We start from the raw sequence: 14,703 nt of genomic DNA on the forward strand, positions 1-14,703 counted from the left end.
TGAGCTAGCTCCCCACTACTCTAACCTTATCTGCTAAACCGCTAACGGCTAATCATTCCGGTGGACATATTATATAATTCTATGGTTCACATCCGTCGGCCTCACAGTAACAAAGGTTTTGCCTGATTGGAACATAATAAAATATTGTGAGGCAACAAATCAATTTAGGTATGTTCATGTAGACAGCCAAATGTGTAATAAAACAATTTATCTGTGTTCATGTGGGCAACTGTCACACATATGGCTCTGCCGCCTATAGCTACTCAATTCAGGTTATAAAAAAAAATCCACAATTGGTTTGAACAGTGAGTCCCACAGAGGGAGGTGATTTCAGATCAGCTTCTTTTAAAAGCAGTCATGTAACCCAAAAAAAAAAAAAAAAAAGGAAGAGATGCACGCTTTTCCCAAAACCAGGGGAGGAGGCCGTGGAGTGGAAGTGCGGATCCGAACGTCCGGTTTTGTTGGTATGTTGTTACGAAAAGGAGGAGGGGCCCGCACGTTGTAATTGTCACGTGAGACGCGGTACCGCGGAAAGCCAACCCAAACGGTCTCTCTTACCTGTCTAACCGTGTTGGGTCCTACCCGCCTGCCTTCCAACTGTCAGGTCACCCTCCGAAGTCCAAGTGGGCTCCCCACCCCCGTGCACTTCACTCGCCGATCATGATATTATTTTCTGATATGCTCATCGATTAAACTGAGCCCTAAACAGACTCAAATTTAACAGCAAACGGCTCCCGTCCATGTCATGGAGAGAGCAGCTGACTATGGAGAAATGGACTCGTCGAGACTCCAAGTCCAGTAGGTGGGTCGCTTTCCGGGGGGATATTTCCCCGTCCGTTCGGAGTCAGTCACATGTAGAGGGAAGGGAGGGAGGGAAGCTCGGTCCAGCCCATTCGATGCACTCCAGCTGTTTGACTGCCGGGGGGCGTTGAATAGACGCCTTCCTTTTTTTTAAAATCCAAACAAGTCCAGGTCAACCAAACCATCTCCGTCACCCCCCACTTGACCACCGCCGGACCTCCGTCACCGGAACTCCCCCACCACAACTCACACGCTGTTCCTCTGTTTCCGGACGGAAGAAAAATCGCCGGGGGCCCCGCAGGTCGTCATCCAGTCCGGAGAGAATTTTGGTGCTTTTGTTTTTTTTCTTCACCAGAACGCGTGGCCCATCTGCCACATCAGCGGATATGGTGACGTGTCGTCTCCAGCTGGATGTGAATCAGCCTATTGAATGCCGAGAAGCGCCCGTCCAGGCTGGTGACCTAAGAGAGAAACCGTGTGTGCTGGGCCCCCACGACTGAGGAACCCAAAACTATAAAGCCCCCGCCACTTCCCTCACTCCCCTCTCGACCAACACCTCCCCAACTTTACTTCCCCTCCAACTCAATTCTCAGCTTACTCCTCCTCTTCACTTCACTGCTCTCCTACCAATCGTTCTCTAATCCTGCAGATGACGGACTACTCCAACTTTCCGGCGCAGGGCTTCCCCTTCCTCTGCGGCACCACCGACAACAAGCTGTGCCTCGAAAACGCCCAGGGCTCGCCCCTTTCCGACACCGGCGAGCTGCCACCCAAACGCAGAGCTGGCCGCAAGAAGTTCCGCGAGACCAGGCACCCCGTCTACCGTGGCGTTCGACGCCGTAACGGTGGGAAATGGGTGTGCGAGGTGCGTGAGCCCAACAAGAAGACGAGGATATGGCTCGGGACGTACCCGACGCCGGAGATGGCGGCGAGGGCACACGACGTTGCGGCCCTCGCGCTCAGGGGGCGGTCTGCTTGCCTCAACTTCAAGGACTCCGCCTGGCTGCTCCCTTCTCCCCCCTCCTCCAGTGCGAAGGACATTAGGCGGACGGCGATGGAGGCAGCCGAGAGGTTCCGGCCCAAGGAGATGGAAGGCGTGGAGGGAGAGCAGGCGGAAGGGGCCGGTGGAGCCAATCCGGCGGCGGCGTCTGCGGGGGCGGCGACGGGCGGCGGCCGGGACAGCGTCTTCTTCATGGACGACGAAGCGGTGTTCGGGATGCCGAGCCTGCTGGACAGCATGGCGGAAGGGATGCTTCTCTCGCCTCCCTCGTGTGGGTCCCCCTTCGATGACATGGAAGACGACGACGCAGACGTCCAGCTCTGGAGCTACTCCATCTGACCGAGTCGCTCCGATCAAAGGCCAAAAGGACGTCCCGGGTCGGCATTTTATCGCCCTCGCCCGCCCTCGACTCTTCTTGTCTAAGAAGTATTCGGAGTTTGTGTGATGAGAGAAAGCTCGGTAGGTTTTTTTTTTTTTTTTTTAATTTTCCTTCTGAATTTTGGTTCGTTTTTTGTGTTCTTTGGCCAAGAACCGTTGGGCAGAGTACTGAACTCTTGACCTTCTTCAAGTCGAAGGTCTTAAGTCCAAGACTCTAGCAAGCGGGACGGTGTGTTCTTCTTGGGCAAAATCAGTGAAAGTGTACTTATTAAGCCTGTAAATTTGCAAGGTGCAACTATTATTGTACATATACCAAAATAACAGTTGCTTTACATTGAAAGATGATCTCCACAAGTTCCTCCCTTTTCATAATTTACATTATAAACAAAAATGGCAAGGCCAAATTAGTTAAACAGAAGCCTTCTCCGCGCAGATTTCGATAATTCTGCAGCCGGAGCAATTGTACGCTTGTCGACATTCTGTGACGGTGAAGCAATGCCGGCATCCTTGATGGGTATGATTTGATCAGAAGAGCTTAGCCTCTTTGTTGATCGGAAGTACTCGGTGATGCTGCGCTGTGCGGTTCCTTGATCAGTGGGGGATTTCCGGCGCCCAGATTTGGCCTTCTTTACTTCCTGCAGAGAGCGGGAAATGGGCTCAGAGGAGAAATGAATTACTCAGAGTTGGAAAAATAGCGTTGATTTCACGTCAAACTCAAACAAATGTTCGAATTCCTCAAGCGGGCCATGTTTGAGGCTGTAAGACCGTCTGAGAGTCGATGCAAACCCAGTTCGATACATGAGCAAAAGAACAGCCAGTTCGTAATTAAGCTGCATCTACAAGTTGAAACATGAACCGGTTCAAGCAGTGGAGTTGGGCAGATTTTTATAAATCGACCGTTGTAATGGGGAGCAGGAGAACTTTTTGTCTTTATGGAAAGAACCCCACTAGATTTTTGCTGCAGCTTTCTGATCGGTCGGTCACGTATTTTGCCGAAGCTTTTTGGATCACGTGCTCAGGAATTACTATTCTCAAATATGATTTAATAATGATCCATATGCATCAGCTTGGCAGACGGAAAAGGATTGAATCCATGCCGTAAAACTTTTTGGTTTTTAACTGTAGTTTCGAGATTGAGCAGCGACGACCCGTTCTTTGGTGTCTTTAGTGCTGACTGAGAGCAAAGGTCGTGAACCAGTCAGGACATCGCTTGGGCGTCTCGGTTTCTTAGCTGTACCGATTGAATCTGATTTTCTATGTATTTAAATTTATTTCTTGAGTCAACAAATTAATGCAAGAGCTGTAATGTCAAAACCGTCCCCTCTTTACAAGTAGATGGTTAATTGGAAGAATATCATGGTTAGTCCAGGGTCCAATTTGCGAAGAAATGCTACATGCATGTCTTTTACACATCATGCAAGATCTGTAGGTTAACAAGGTGCCTTTCTGTGCATGCATGAAATTAGATTTTAACGGTTTAAAAGATTTAACCTTTTTAGTTTTATAAAATCCTTATATATATATATATATATATATATATATATATATATATATATATATAGAGAGAGAGAGAGAGAGAGAGAGATGCTACCTGTTCCTTGAGGAACTGTTCAACTTGCTCAGGAAATGCAGACTTCACGAGTTCCATATTCTCATCCGTTGTTATGTAACATGAACCATCATCTGCAACAAACTTGGCAATATCTGCAGCATCGTCTAGCATGTCAGTAAGTTCATCAGTTCCAAATGATTTTCTTTCTTGATCATTGGATTCTCCAGTCATTGCATCCGGATCAGTCTGACAGATGACTGAACCACCATCATCTGACTGAGCACAAACTTCACTAGCTCCTGACGGGTTTTTATCTTGACCATCATGCCATGGTCTTACTTGTGGTGCCTCATCAATCCGTTGCCTCGGTTCAGGCCATGCTCTTTTCCATTTTATCACATATGACTGGATGCCATTCCGGACTTTCACCCGATGAATGGAATCAAACTTGTACTGATCGAACAAAAGCAGATCATCTGAATGGTTGGACGCCATCTCCCTTAGAAAGAAGGTAGACAGCAAGGGAAGCAGCCTTTCACGAATATATGATGGTTTCCAGTTTTGGTAGTAGGACAAGAAATCTATCAGACATCCAGCTTCAGGCTTTCTCCATGAGATAGCCGGCCCAGTTTCCTCTGCAACAATAAATGCCATCTTCAGTCTAATACATCAATCAATAATGTAAAAATTGATTAGATGGACGACACAAAAAGTTCAAGCCCAAAGTTTGAAGGAACGAAGAGATGAATCATTCCAAGCACAACTTATATTTGGTTGTCTCACAGTATAGATGCAACTCAAAACTGGATCATTTGCTGAAATTAATCATCCTGCCATGATTCATGTAAACAAATTCTCCAATTATTTCAGTATCGAGTCAAGACAACTTGTATGTAAAATTCTCTTTGAACAGTCTCAAAACATACACTTCAACAACCCGCCGTGGCCCCAACAACCCCTCTCTTTGGAACCTCACACAATGCAGATGAAACAGTGGAACTGAACTTTAACGTACCAGAGAAATAACCATTGTTGCTAGCAAGAAACATTTCCACGATCTCCTGGTTTGGGAAATTCTCTTCTGCTCCAATCAGCCTACAGACTTTGAGCTGCCAGTTCTCTTCCTTCTTACTATTCTTCCTTCTCACCATCTAACACATAAGATAAGGAAAGTGAAGAAAGATGAATCATTAAGCATCAGCAGTCTGACTGGATGTTTACAGCCTACGACTGATGATGGCATTCATCAAAGATCAATTGGCAAAAGAACAAAATCAAGGTGAAAAGGGACAGAAATAAGACATGATGGCATTCATCAAAGATCAAGAATGAGACATACAGATTGGTTGCCATCATTTTAAAAAAGAAAAAAATCAAAACCTTGTTAAAATGAATCTTAGGCAATTTAAGTTGAAAAAATATTAATGGACGAAGTGCAGTTAAGGTCCACCACCAGGTGACCTTATGACCGCACACCACCACCAGGACCCCACATCTACTAGTTGGTGAGCCAAAACAGTTAACAGGGTCATGGTCACAATTGTGGGTCCTGGTTGTGTTGAAGATACAACGCGGTCCTGGTTGTGTTAAAGATACAACGCTGGGCTACCTAATCTGAATTTACATGGGGTGTACAGAAATCGAATGCAGTCAATTCAGACCATTCTGAATAGTAAATGGATGAATAGCTTCACAATTTCAAGCTGAAAAGCCATTATTATTGCGAATATTATGTACGATGTTACTTTCAGAACAGTTACTTCTTTATCTGCTCTCCATCTTTGACAACCCAACTCGCATGGATAGCGGATAACACATTGAAAAAATTTATCAAACTTTTACTAAAGCTGAAGATTGTGTTTGTTAGGAAACTATACTTATTTAAAATATATGCAAATGTATCCGGAATAGCAAATCTAGAAGCAAGATGATGAAAGCATAAAAAAATGAAATACCTCACAGCAGCTAGAGCATGCACACTTGAAGCCCATAGGCTTCTGAATGCAGCCTTCAACACCACTAACATTGCAATATTCACAAGCACCCTTGCAATGAGCATCTCTGGTACCAGGATGACCACAATGTGAACAATGGTTAGGCTTACGCTTTGGCAAACTAGTCTCAGCATCTGCAGCATCAGTGTCTGGATTTTTCAAACCATGGAAGATCAATTTTGGGTCTTTCTTCCCCACTTCATGCAATCTGCATACCAAAAAATAACATATTGAGAACAAGCTGGTATGGTCATCAAAGAGAGAGGAATTCATTTTACTAAAATGCTTTACAATAACTTGTACTACCGATCCAGAATGTCATCTTCATGAAATAGTTGAACAAAGCGAACAGCATTGCTAAAACCAATGCCCTGTATCCCTTTCAGATCATAATCATTTCCAACCAAGAGACCAATAGCAACCAAGTGCTTTCTTCTCAATCCAAGATGAGCTTCAATGTCTGACATATGGTAACATTCAATAAATGAACCCTGCAAAAGAAAATATGAGAAAAATGTGATGCATATGATCCATGAGCTACGACTAATAGGTGAATCTAGCAACAAAATAAAAACCAAGCATTACTGCAGTTATTAATCTAACATATACAACATAAAACATACCAAAATGGCCCTTAACCTAGCAATCACAGACATATACATTTGCACATGCACGTACACTCACAAACACAAAATTATGCATGGACAATGGTCAACTCACAATTTACCTGTGAATCTTTTCTTGGCAATTCAGTCAACTAAGATCAAAATATTCTATGATTCTATCTATTAGCTAGTCCTTGGTAGAACCAATTTTCTTTTATATTTAAGGATATTGTTATCGAATATGAACTTGCAATTACCACCATTGGCAATTCAGTCAACTAATATCAAAGACTTCTATCAATTAGCTAGCCTTTGTCATAACAAATTCATTTGTATTTGGTGATATTGTTATTGAATATGAGCTTGCAATCACCACCAACAAAGATACCCATGGTAAATATGCAGGGCTCAGGAGGCAGATAAGGAGGGATCAAGGTTGGTGACGCTTATGGAAGAAAAGTCAGCTAACAAAGAAAAGGCACTGGGTAAAAAACAAAAATGGATAACTTGCCGACACTGAGTAAAATAAATCATATACAGATTTTAGTCTACAATTGATTCAGTCTTTCAACATGAGAATTTGTCAAGCTCTTTACAAAAAGAAAACCAACATTTACTTCAAATCCATCTGCTAATGCTTTTGCAAGACAAATTATAAATATATTAGAGGTCAAAATAGTACCACTTTCTCAAATCACTGCCTACATAGAAAGACTTTCTTATTAGCTGGTGGTTTTGCCATTACAATATGCCTCAAACAGCAAAACTAACCTCGTGCAATACGTGCTTACTTGCATTCAATCTGAAGGCCCTCGTTCAGGACTCAGGGTAATGAAAGTCTAACCACCCAATAGCTTATTAGCTTCCAATCAACCTTACACATATAGATTCTCCAAAGTTGAGATAGGATTTACAAGGGTATTTACTGTTTTTACTGAAAGGATAAATAAGGTATGGCTACTCTCAAGATTGATGGAAAAAGGAAATAAAATGGAACAGGAAAGGGACCACAGGCACTTGAGCGCAACCCTAAGGCAAATGTTCAACCCTTTAGTCCAAATATGATGACTAATGCAACAATATGGAAACAGAAAACTCTATAGCCAGCAAACTCCAAGAACAACCTAAAGCACTCACTCAATTTTTTATGGAAAAGGAAAGCAGTATATTCATGTGACCCATACTCACTGAACTAGGAAAGGCACTTAAGACTGAACGAGGAAAAGCACTTAAGGCCTACAAAGCAAACATCACCTAGGTGTAGCTTGAGGCATGACAGATATGGAAATGTTGTCTACTTCATAGAAATAATACTGGAGACAGGAACGATTTGTATTCATAAGCACAATAACCAAGCTCAATTGTTTTAACACAATCACAACAATAATAATAAGCAACACAAAGATAATAAGCAACACAAAGAAAAAATTTGAACAAATAGCCTCGTTTCTCAGATCCCACTTTTCAAAAGATTTTCCTAAAGATGGATAGCCTAATTCTGGATGCTACAATTTCTTATATATAGTTGAAAGCAATGGAATAAAAAACTTTCAAAGAAAGCAGCTGCAGAACTCACTTTGTGGTTGGGCTTGAGATCCTTTATTACACAATTTGCTCCAAAAAGAAATGCATCACCGTCAGCAGTTATGCAAGCGTCAACATGACCATCACTGTTCAACTGTGCACAAAGAGCTTCCGCTTCAGATCTTGCCTTGAGAACAGGCATTCCCAACAGTTCAAGCAGTTCCTATGGTCACAATTACCATGGCATAACCAAGTGAAACTCAAAGAAAATGAAATATGATGCTTTTTAAATCAGCATGTCAAAATTGATCATCGTCATCACGTTATAGCAAGAAATAAATATGAATGCCAAGTCTGAAATATTTTCAACAAAAGCAAAACTTTTGACATGAATTCTGGTTCAATTAATAAAAAATAATCTGCAAATGCCATGTTAATCAAACCCAGAATTTTCGCTCTACATTGCAACGTTGTGTTTAAACAGGTATGCAAGGTAGGAACTTAGAAATGTCCTCATTTGGAGTCATTGAAAAAGTCGCATCAACTTATCTTGCATCCTTGGACCTTCCAGATTCCTGGTGCCTGCTGAGGGCAACCATGGTGGCACAAAAGATAGCTGATCATGCCCTTGTCCATTCCAGGCAGTGCCAGCAAAGAAGAACCAATGTACTATTGTTAACCATGTATCTTCCATTATAAATCAAAAGGAGAGGCATTTATTCCAGCAGCTGGTGTTTTAGTAGGAATGGAACACGATATCTTCCACCATAATATGAAAAACAGAGGCTTCAACTCAGTAATTGATGTTCTAATATGAACGGAGAACATGATGTCAAAATGGACCCATTCCGATATCTCTAGCTTGCGGAGTATCTATCGCAATAGAAACGACAGTCACATGTTAAAAATCACTAACTGCACATTACACAAGACCAAGCTACAGATGTCCAAGATACCAACAGTAGCCACCGAAGATGGATTTGTCTAGAAGATCATTTTTTTGCCAATTAAGACTAGCAGCAGCTAAAGACTTAAGAGTCACCGTGAAAAGGGTGCAAACTAACCACACATTCTCGGACACATTTGACGAACCTCCCATTCCTGGCAACAATGTTACCATCAGGCTTCGGTAAATCGGTCGTATCGATACCACTCATTCGAAAGAATCGGTCGATCCTTGCTTTTGTCTTCAACGGGGAAGGATCGCCATCCACAACGAAGACCGGAAATGCACCAAACTGTAAAGCCAAGTTAGCCATTATGTTTTTGCACACAAGCTGGATAGTAAAAGATAGTTAACAATAGCCAAATACACTGACAAGAAAATGGGGATAAATCAAAATGGAAGTAACAAAGAAATGCACAAACCAAATTCCGTTTACAAATTTTTCCACCACGGCCATGAGAAAAAGGCCACAAAACATGAGAAAATAAGAAAAAGGAAAGCCACCTACAGAAGAATAGTCAAAAAACCGAAATGGACAGACCAAGGAAGAGACCTCGCCTTGGAGAAAAGATTGATTGTCCGAAAGAAGGTGAGTCTCAGATGGGGGTTCCTCGCGCTCCCTCTGAGAGCAGTCTCGTGCTGAACTATCCAGTAGGAGAGGTCCACTGCCACCTTCTTGTCTCTAAGGAACTCGAAGTCCTCATATCTCGCCAATGGCTTCAGCAACTCCCAAAACCCTCCTCCCCCAACACCCATCCTGATGACAATGTCAGCACTCGCCCAAAAGCTTTCATCCGTAGGTAAACCCAGACGTAGGTGAATCCAGACGGCCGTTCAGCTCCCTGCAACTGCAACCGTTTCATCCAAGCCGCACCAACTAGCGCCTACAGAAGAAACAGTGAAAGGGAGACGTTACTCCTTCCCGTGACCGTTAAGTTGTTCTGTGGGTTTGGGAAGGCAGGGAGGTTGCCATTCCCCCCCTGGCAATGCTTCCGATGCCCTAGCGGCTTACCGGGTCGGCTGCAACTTGGTTCAGACCCGAATATTTCATGATCGAGCAAGAGAACCGGGCTTGAATTTAGTATGTGTTTTTCCTCGCCAAATTGGGCAGATGGAGACTTGATCACATTAGGCGTAAAAATTTAGAAAGTGAACATTCTTCAAATTCGTGCCTTTTTGGGCTACAAGTTACTTCGCTATTACTGAAAACTTCTCAAGCAGTGAAACGATTGGTCTTCTTGTTTGGTATTCAAATTGCCTTCCTGTTTGGGCTACAAATTTGCTTTTCTTGTTTTAGACTCAGGTCGGATCTACCGTGGCCGCATCTAATTTAGTCAGATCTTTCTTAATCAAAGTACTCACAAAGGTATAAAAAAGAAGCATGTGTACCCAAGTGGAGCTCCAGGAATTGAAGAAAAAGAAACTAGATTGTGTTTGGCATACTCTAGTGTGAGTCAACGTTGCAGAAGAGACGTTTAAGCATCTAATGATGCTCTAACTTGCACATTTGCTTTGTATTGAGAAACCATATGCTAAGAAATTATGATGGTGATTTCTCTTTGAACGCGATCACCAAGTTCGTGATTGTATGGTACCACCTATTTGGTTGGTGCTTCAGGTTGAGTTTAAGATTGCAGTTTCAGTTTCTCCCAGCGGCGGAGCCACATGTAAGCTTCAAATGTTTACTGTTTTATACATATTATGGTCCTTCAAGACATGAGGGTTTCTTAATTACTGTACCTCAGGCCAAATTTTTTTTTTTTTGCTTCACCACTGGTTCCTATTATAGTAAGCTCTTGTCAAGTGGTTTAGGCTATAATCACCAAAGCCTTTCTTGCATTTTAAACGACGAGTTTTCCTCGAGAATCATGCGGCGAGCTTAAAAAAAGGGGGGACAAAACAGGAAAAAATGGTAACTTTTTAAAGAATTAAAAAAACTAAAAATTAGGAAAAATAAAATAAGTGAGAAAATAATCGTGCAAACATCAAAAAATAAGCAGATTTGCAACAAATAAAAATTAAAACATGAAAACAATCAGTTTGGCATTATAAAACGTGAAAAACGAATAAAAAAAGTGGAAAAAGATGTATTTTTTAATGGTTTTTTTCGTGTTCTTTTCCTTTTGGCTTCTTTATTTTTTCAAATTTTTTTAAGTTTTAAACTGCTGACTTATTTATTGTGTTTTTTTTTAACTTTTCTCAAAAAAAAAAAAAACATTCTTTTGTGACTGTGGTTTACACTCTGGTCCAATCTGAAACTGACTTGAACTGCTCCAAATTGATCTAAACACCTACCTGACCATTTTGAGTTGGAGGCAACCCAAGTTATTTGCTTAAAGCTAAGGTCTGGATTCTACTAAAAGGGTAGTTTGACAATGGGAACGACAATATGTTGTTTCATGTGTTTGCTTCAAAGATTATAGCAGATTCATGGAACCCTATGTTGCCAACCTTTGGGGTGGATAGCATGTCACTATTACCCACATCAGTTCCAATCCTCAGGATTCAGAATTTTCGGATCCATTTGAACCAAACCCATTCATTATCACACTATTTTCTGTGGAAATTCATACTATGATCCTGATTATCCAAAACAGCATGTGCAACTAGTGGTGGCTCATCACTTCCAGTAGCTAGCGGAATGTTGTTCCATCAAACCATGTCTGCACCCAGACAACCCTTGCTTAACCTACAACTTGCTGCCTGTATACAGGGAAAAGGTAAGCCTATGTCCAACAACTTTGCCCCAATGGTATTTATTTACATATTGGTTATCTCCAACCATTTAATTGCTTATTGGTATATTGATTCCCCTCAAACATTTCACTATATATTTGAAGGTTCTAAGATACTTTGAATTAGTGTCACTCAGGCAAAAGTTTCTATCTCTGCCACTTGAATAGATGAACCTTCTTAATTACTGTGAAACGCCACCAGAGACCAGGGTCTTCTACACAGGTATCACTAGTTTATTGCCATCTTGATTATTCATGTTTCACACTAAGAAAGTGAGCCAATGGCTAACCTAATCTGATCTCCTGCTGAAGCCCAAGTCCCGCAATTTAGTATTTTAGTGAGGGGCACAAAGATGGCAGACAAAAATTCCATTTCATGCACGTATAACAACTCGAATATGTATGTCATATAAGTTCTTTTACAAGCATATTTTAATTTCTGATGATGAACATGGTTTCGGAAAGAGTAAGTGGTCAATAGTATAAGTGTTACATTCTCTGTTTCATGTTGATTATGGTAACAGGATGGCTCTTCCTGAGTTCGTGGTCTGTTATGAGGCCGTGTTCTTTGATTGGTCTTATCTTCTAGAAAGTTTCTTAAAATAATATCATGCCCTAAAACATCTGACAATCCTCTTAGCATTTGGCAATTAGCTTCAATATTCACAAATCAGATGACCTTTTGTGTCGATGAATTTCCTGGAACAGCATCAAGTCCTAGAACAGAGAGAAAGGCCTCTTAGGCGTCCATTCAACTTCACTTATTAATCAATTCCTTTGAAGAGAATGATCCATAAGTCATTCACAAAAACAGAGGATGTGAATAAGGGCTGTGGTGAAAAAATTTAACGTCAGAATTTGGGCTGTAGATAATCTAGAGAGATCAAATAATAGGTTTCACTTTGAACTTTGAAGTATTATAAAATGTCTCTGCTCTGCCCATACAGGTCATACCTAGCTAAAGAAACTAGGCTAAACAGGCCAAGTTAAATTTTTTATACAAGACTATGTTGCTGTCACTCAGTAGCTTGTACTTTCGGCTCTATATCTATGCGAGTGTGTGCCTGTATGCGCGAATACAGTAGTATGTCACATAAACAGTAGAGTGAGTCTAGAATAGAGACAATACCTCAGGGAACAGCAAGAGCTGCCTACTTTGAAGTAGCAACTGTTTCACTTTTTAAGTTGAACCCAAATTTGTATTGTTGTCATGCTGTCTAGAGTTGAAGGCCATGACAAAGAGAGGGCGACCTATGTGGTTAATGTGAAAAGGCTGGCATGCGCCACTTCCAATTGCAGTTTCTCCATGTGAAAGATTTCTAATCGAAGGCTGTCAATCAATTAGATGATAAGTATGATTTGCTGACCGACTGTTAGTCAGAACAGCAGTTGCCAAAGTGGGAATCAAACACGAGATCAGTATAGGGATCAATCGTTTCAAAAGTTTGGAAGCCTCTGAACCAACAACAGTAAGCTGCCTCTGAACCAACAACAGTAAGCTGCCTCTGAACCAACAACAGTAAGCTGCCTCTGAACCAACAACAGTAAGCTGCCTCTGAAAATCTGGACAGTATGTCAACGTGGGTGTAACTTGAAAAGGGAAAATAGAAGGTAAGGAATGACTAAGGGTAGAATTGCTTTGGGAATGAGAATCCCTGACTTGCTTTTGATTCCTGAAAAGTGGGGTTTCGTAGGTTTTACTTATCTTAAAAGGTTCCAGACTTCCAGTAATTGTACAGGTTTAAAGTTTAAACTGCAGAAAGTGCTGTAACCAAGAACTGTAATTCTGAAGTGGAACAAATGAGGGGAATTTAGCATGGGAATCTCTGTTCTCATGAGAAACATGTTGTTTATGTCACAGAAAGTGCGTTTCTCGCTTTTAACATTTTGTTTTCTGGTGGTCGTTTCATTTCTTTCTGTTAGTGCACGCTTCCTCTCCCTTTCTGTATCCTACCTTTTCTGGTCAGTTTTTTCTCTTTTTCATATTTTCTATTCTTTTTCCAATTGGTTTTTACTTCTTTTTATGCTTTCTCCATTTAGCTTACAATTTTGTTGTTTGTAACTCAAAATTCAAACGCATTTCATTTTTGTATTGTATTTTCTCGCGGACAGAGTCATTTCAAGCTGACAATAACACTTTTTTCTTCTTATCGTTTCTTCTTATCTTATAATATTCACCAGCCAGCTTCTGCTTCATGCGTCATTGTCCATATTTTACTTCATCTGACCGATAAGAACGTCATGTAAAGAAGTACAATGTGGCAATCGAAAGACAACTGAAATTCAAATTCATTAGCTCTAGGCATCAACCTAGAACTAGGTAATTATTTCCACGCACATGAAGAGTTCCACCAACTTTGAAATTCAAAACTAAATGCATTGTCGATTGTCTTTGAATAAGAAACAGTGTTTGTTTACTGTTATATCATGCATGTAACCAGTGTTTTCAGTATCGAGTTCCGTTTCGCATTGAGACATTCCAATAAAAAAAACAACTATTTTATTAAATATAATGGGTAACTTCAAATGTGCAGTGTTCATCTTATACCGTATGTGCAATATTTGACTGAAAGAACTACATATGTAGCTTTTATCCTGTACACTTCCTTGGCTGGCTGTTTCTAATTGCGAACCTTAAATATTTATACTGTCAGTCTACTTATTACTGGATTATGCATCTACAGTAAAATGTTCATTTTTAATCTTAAATTTTATTGATTGGGTAGTGGGCACGTGTTAATGGATCAGGAAAGGGTCCAGCTTGAAAAGGGACGGCTCAATCTTTTAAATAGGGTCCGGATTAATTTTGTCCCTCCTCACCAGTGCTGTGCGGTCCACGCCAACAGAGCAGGATGACAGAAACTTTGAGAGAGTTTTCTGAGGGAATTGGTACAGATCAGGTACATGGCATGTGCTGTTGATGTGGACAATCCAATGTGAAAGTTAAAACTGATATTGGATTTGGTTCTTCTCCACCAAACCTCAACTCTAAATGAAGGGTGGTCCTGCTGAAATTTGAACCATATACTCTCAAACGTCACAATGTTTTAAAAGTATTGTATATACCAGATGCTTTTGTTCTGCAGTAACTAACGAATCTTTCGTTAAGGCCATGTTGTTTTTTTTTTATCTGTCTTAAGATATTTTGCTGTATATTCCTTTCATTTC

At 41.1% G+C, this 14,703-nt stretch overlaps 2 protein-coding genes across 4 annotated transcripts; one reads left to right on the forward strand and one right to left on the reverse strand.

The window, feature by feature from the left end:
- The first annotated feature begins 1,328 nt into the window (after positions 1 to 1,328).
- On the forward strand, positions 1,329 to 2,519 carry LOC116260824 (dehydration-responsive element-binding protein 1D). The gene has a single exon (XM_031639336.2). It carries the CDS (start codon positions 1,451 to 1,453, stop codon positions 2,138 to 2,140), a length of 690 nt encoding a protein of 229 aa, XP_031495196.1. The 5' UTR covers positions 1,329 to 1,450; the 3' UTR covers positions 2,141 to 2,519.
- Positions 2,520 to 2,583: 64 nt separating this feature from the next.
- On the reverse strand, positions 2,584 to 9,816 carry LOC116260823 (flap endonuclease GEN-like 1). Of its 3 annotated transcripts, none has more exons than XM_031639335.2 (8): positions 9,359 to 9,816; positions 8,919 to 9,092; positions 7,907 to 8,008; positions 6,032 to 6,216; positions 5,687 to 5,933; positions 4,747 to 4,882; positions 3,771 to 4,366; positions 2,584 to 2,814 (listed from the first exon to the last, which is right to left on the reverse strand). In XM_031639335.2, the coding sequence occupies exons 1-8, from the start codon at positions 9,554 to 9,556 to the stop codon at positions 2,584 to 2,586; spliced, it is 1,869 nt and encodes a 622-aa protein (XP_031495195.1). In that variant the 5' UTR covers positions 9,557 to 9,816. The 3 variants fall into 3 exon arrangements, with proteins under 3 accessions (XP_031495195.1, XP_031495194.1, XP_049935578.1); XM_031639334.2 differs by having other exon boundaries at positions 7,907 to 8,077; positions 9,359 to 9,815; XM_050079621.1 differs by having other exon boundaries at positions 7,907 to 8,077; positions 9,354 to 9,493.
- Between the last annotated feature and the right edge of the window lie 4,887 nt (positions 9,817 to 14,703).

Source organism: Nymphaea colorata, chromosome 9, assembly GCF_008831285.2.
Source record: "Nymphaea colorata isolate Beijing-Zhang1983 chromosome 9, ASM883128v2, whole genome shotgun sequence".
NCBI lineage: Eukaryota > Viridiplantae > Streptophyta > Magnoliopsida > Nymphaeales > Nymphaeaceae > Nymphaea > Nymphaea colorata.

Coding starts and splice junctions, on each gene's coding strand:
- LOC116260824 (XM_031639336.2), top strand. CDS start 1,451: ATGACGGACTACTCCAACTTTCCGGCGCAGGGCTTCCCCTTCCTCTGC.
- LOC116260823 (XM_031639334.2), bottom strand. CDS start 9,556: ATGGGTGTTGGGGGAGGAGGGTTTTGGGAGTTGCTGAAGCCATTGGCG. Junction 5,934..6,031: donor GAAGATGACATTCTGGATCG/GTAGTACAAGTT, acceptor TTTGGTATGCAG/ATTGCATGAAGTGGGGAAGA. Junction 4,883..5,686: donor CATGCTCTAGCTGCTGTGAG/GTATTTCATTTT, acceptor CTTATGTGTTAG/ATGGTGAGAAGGAAGAATAG.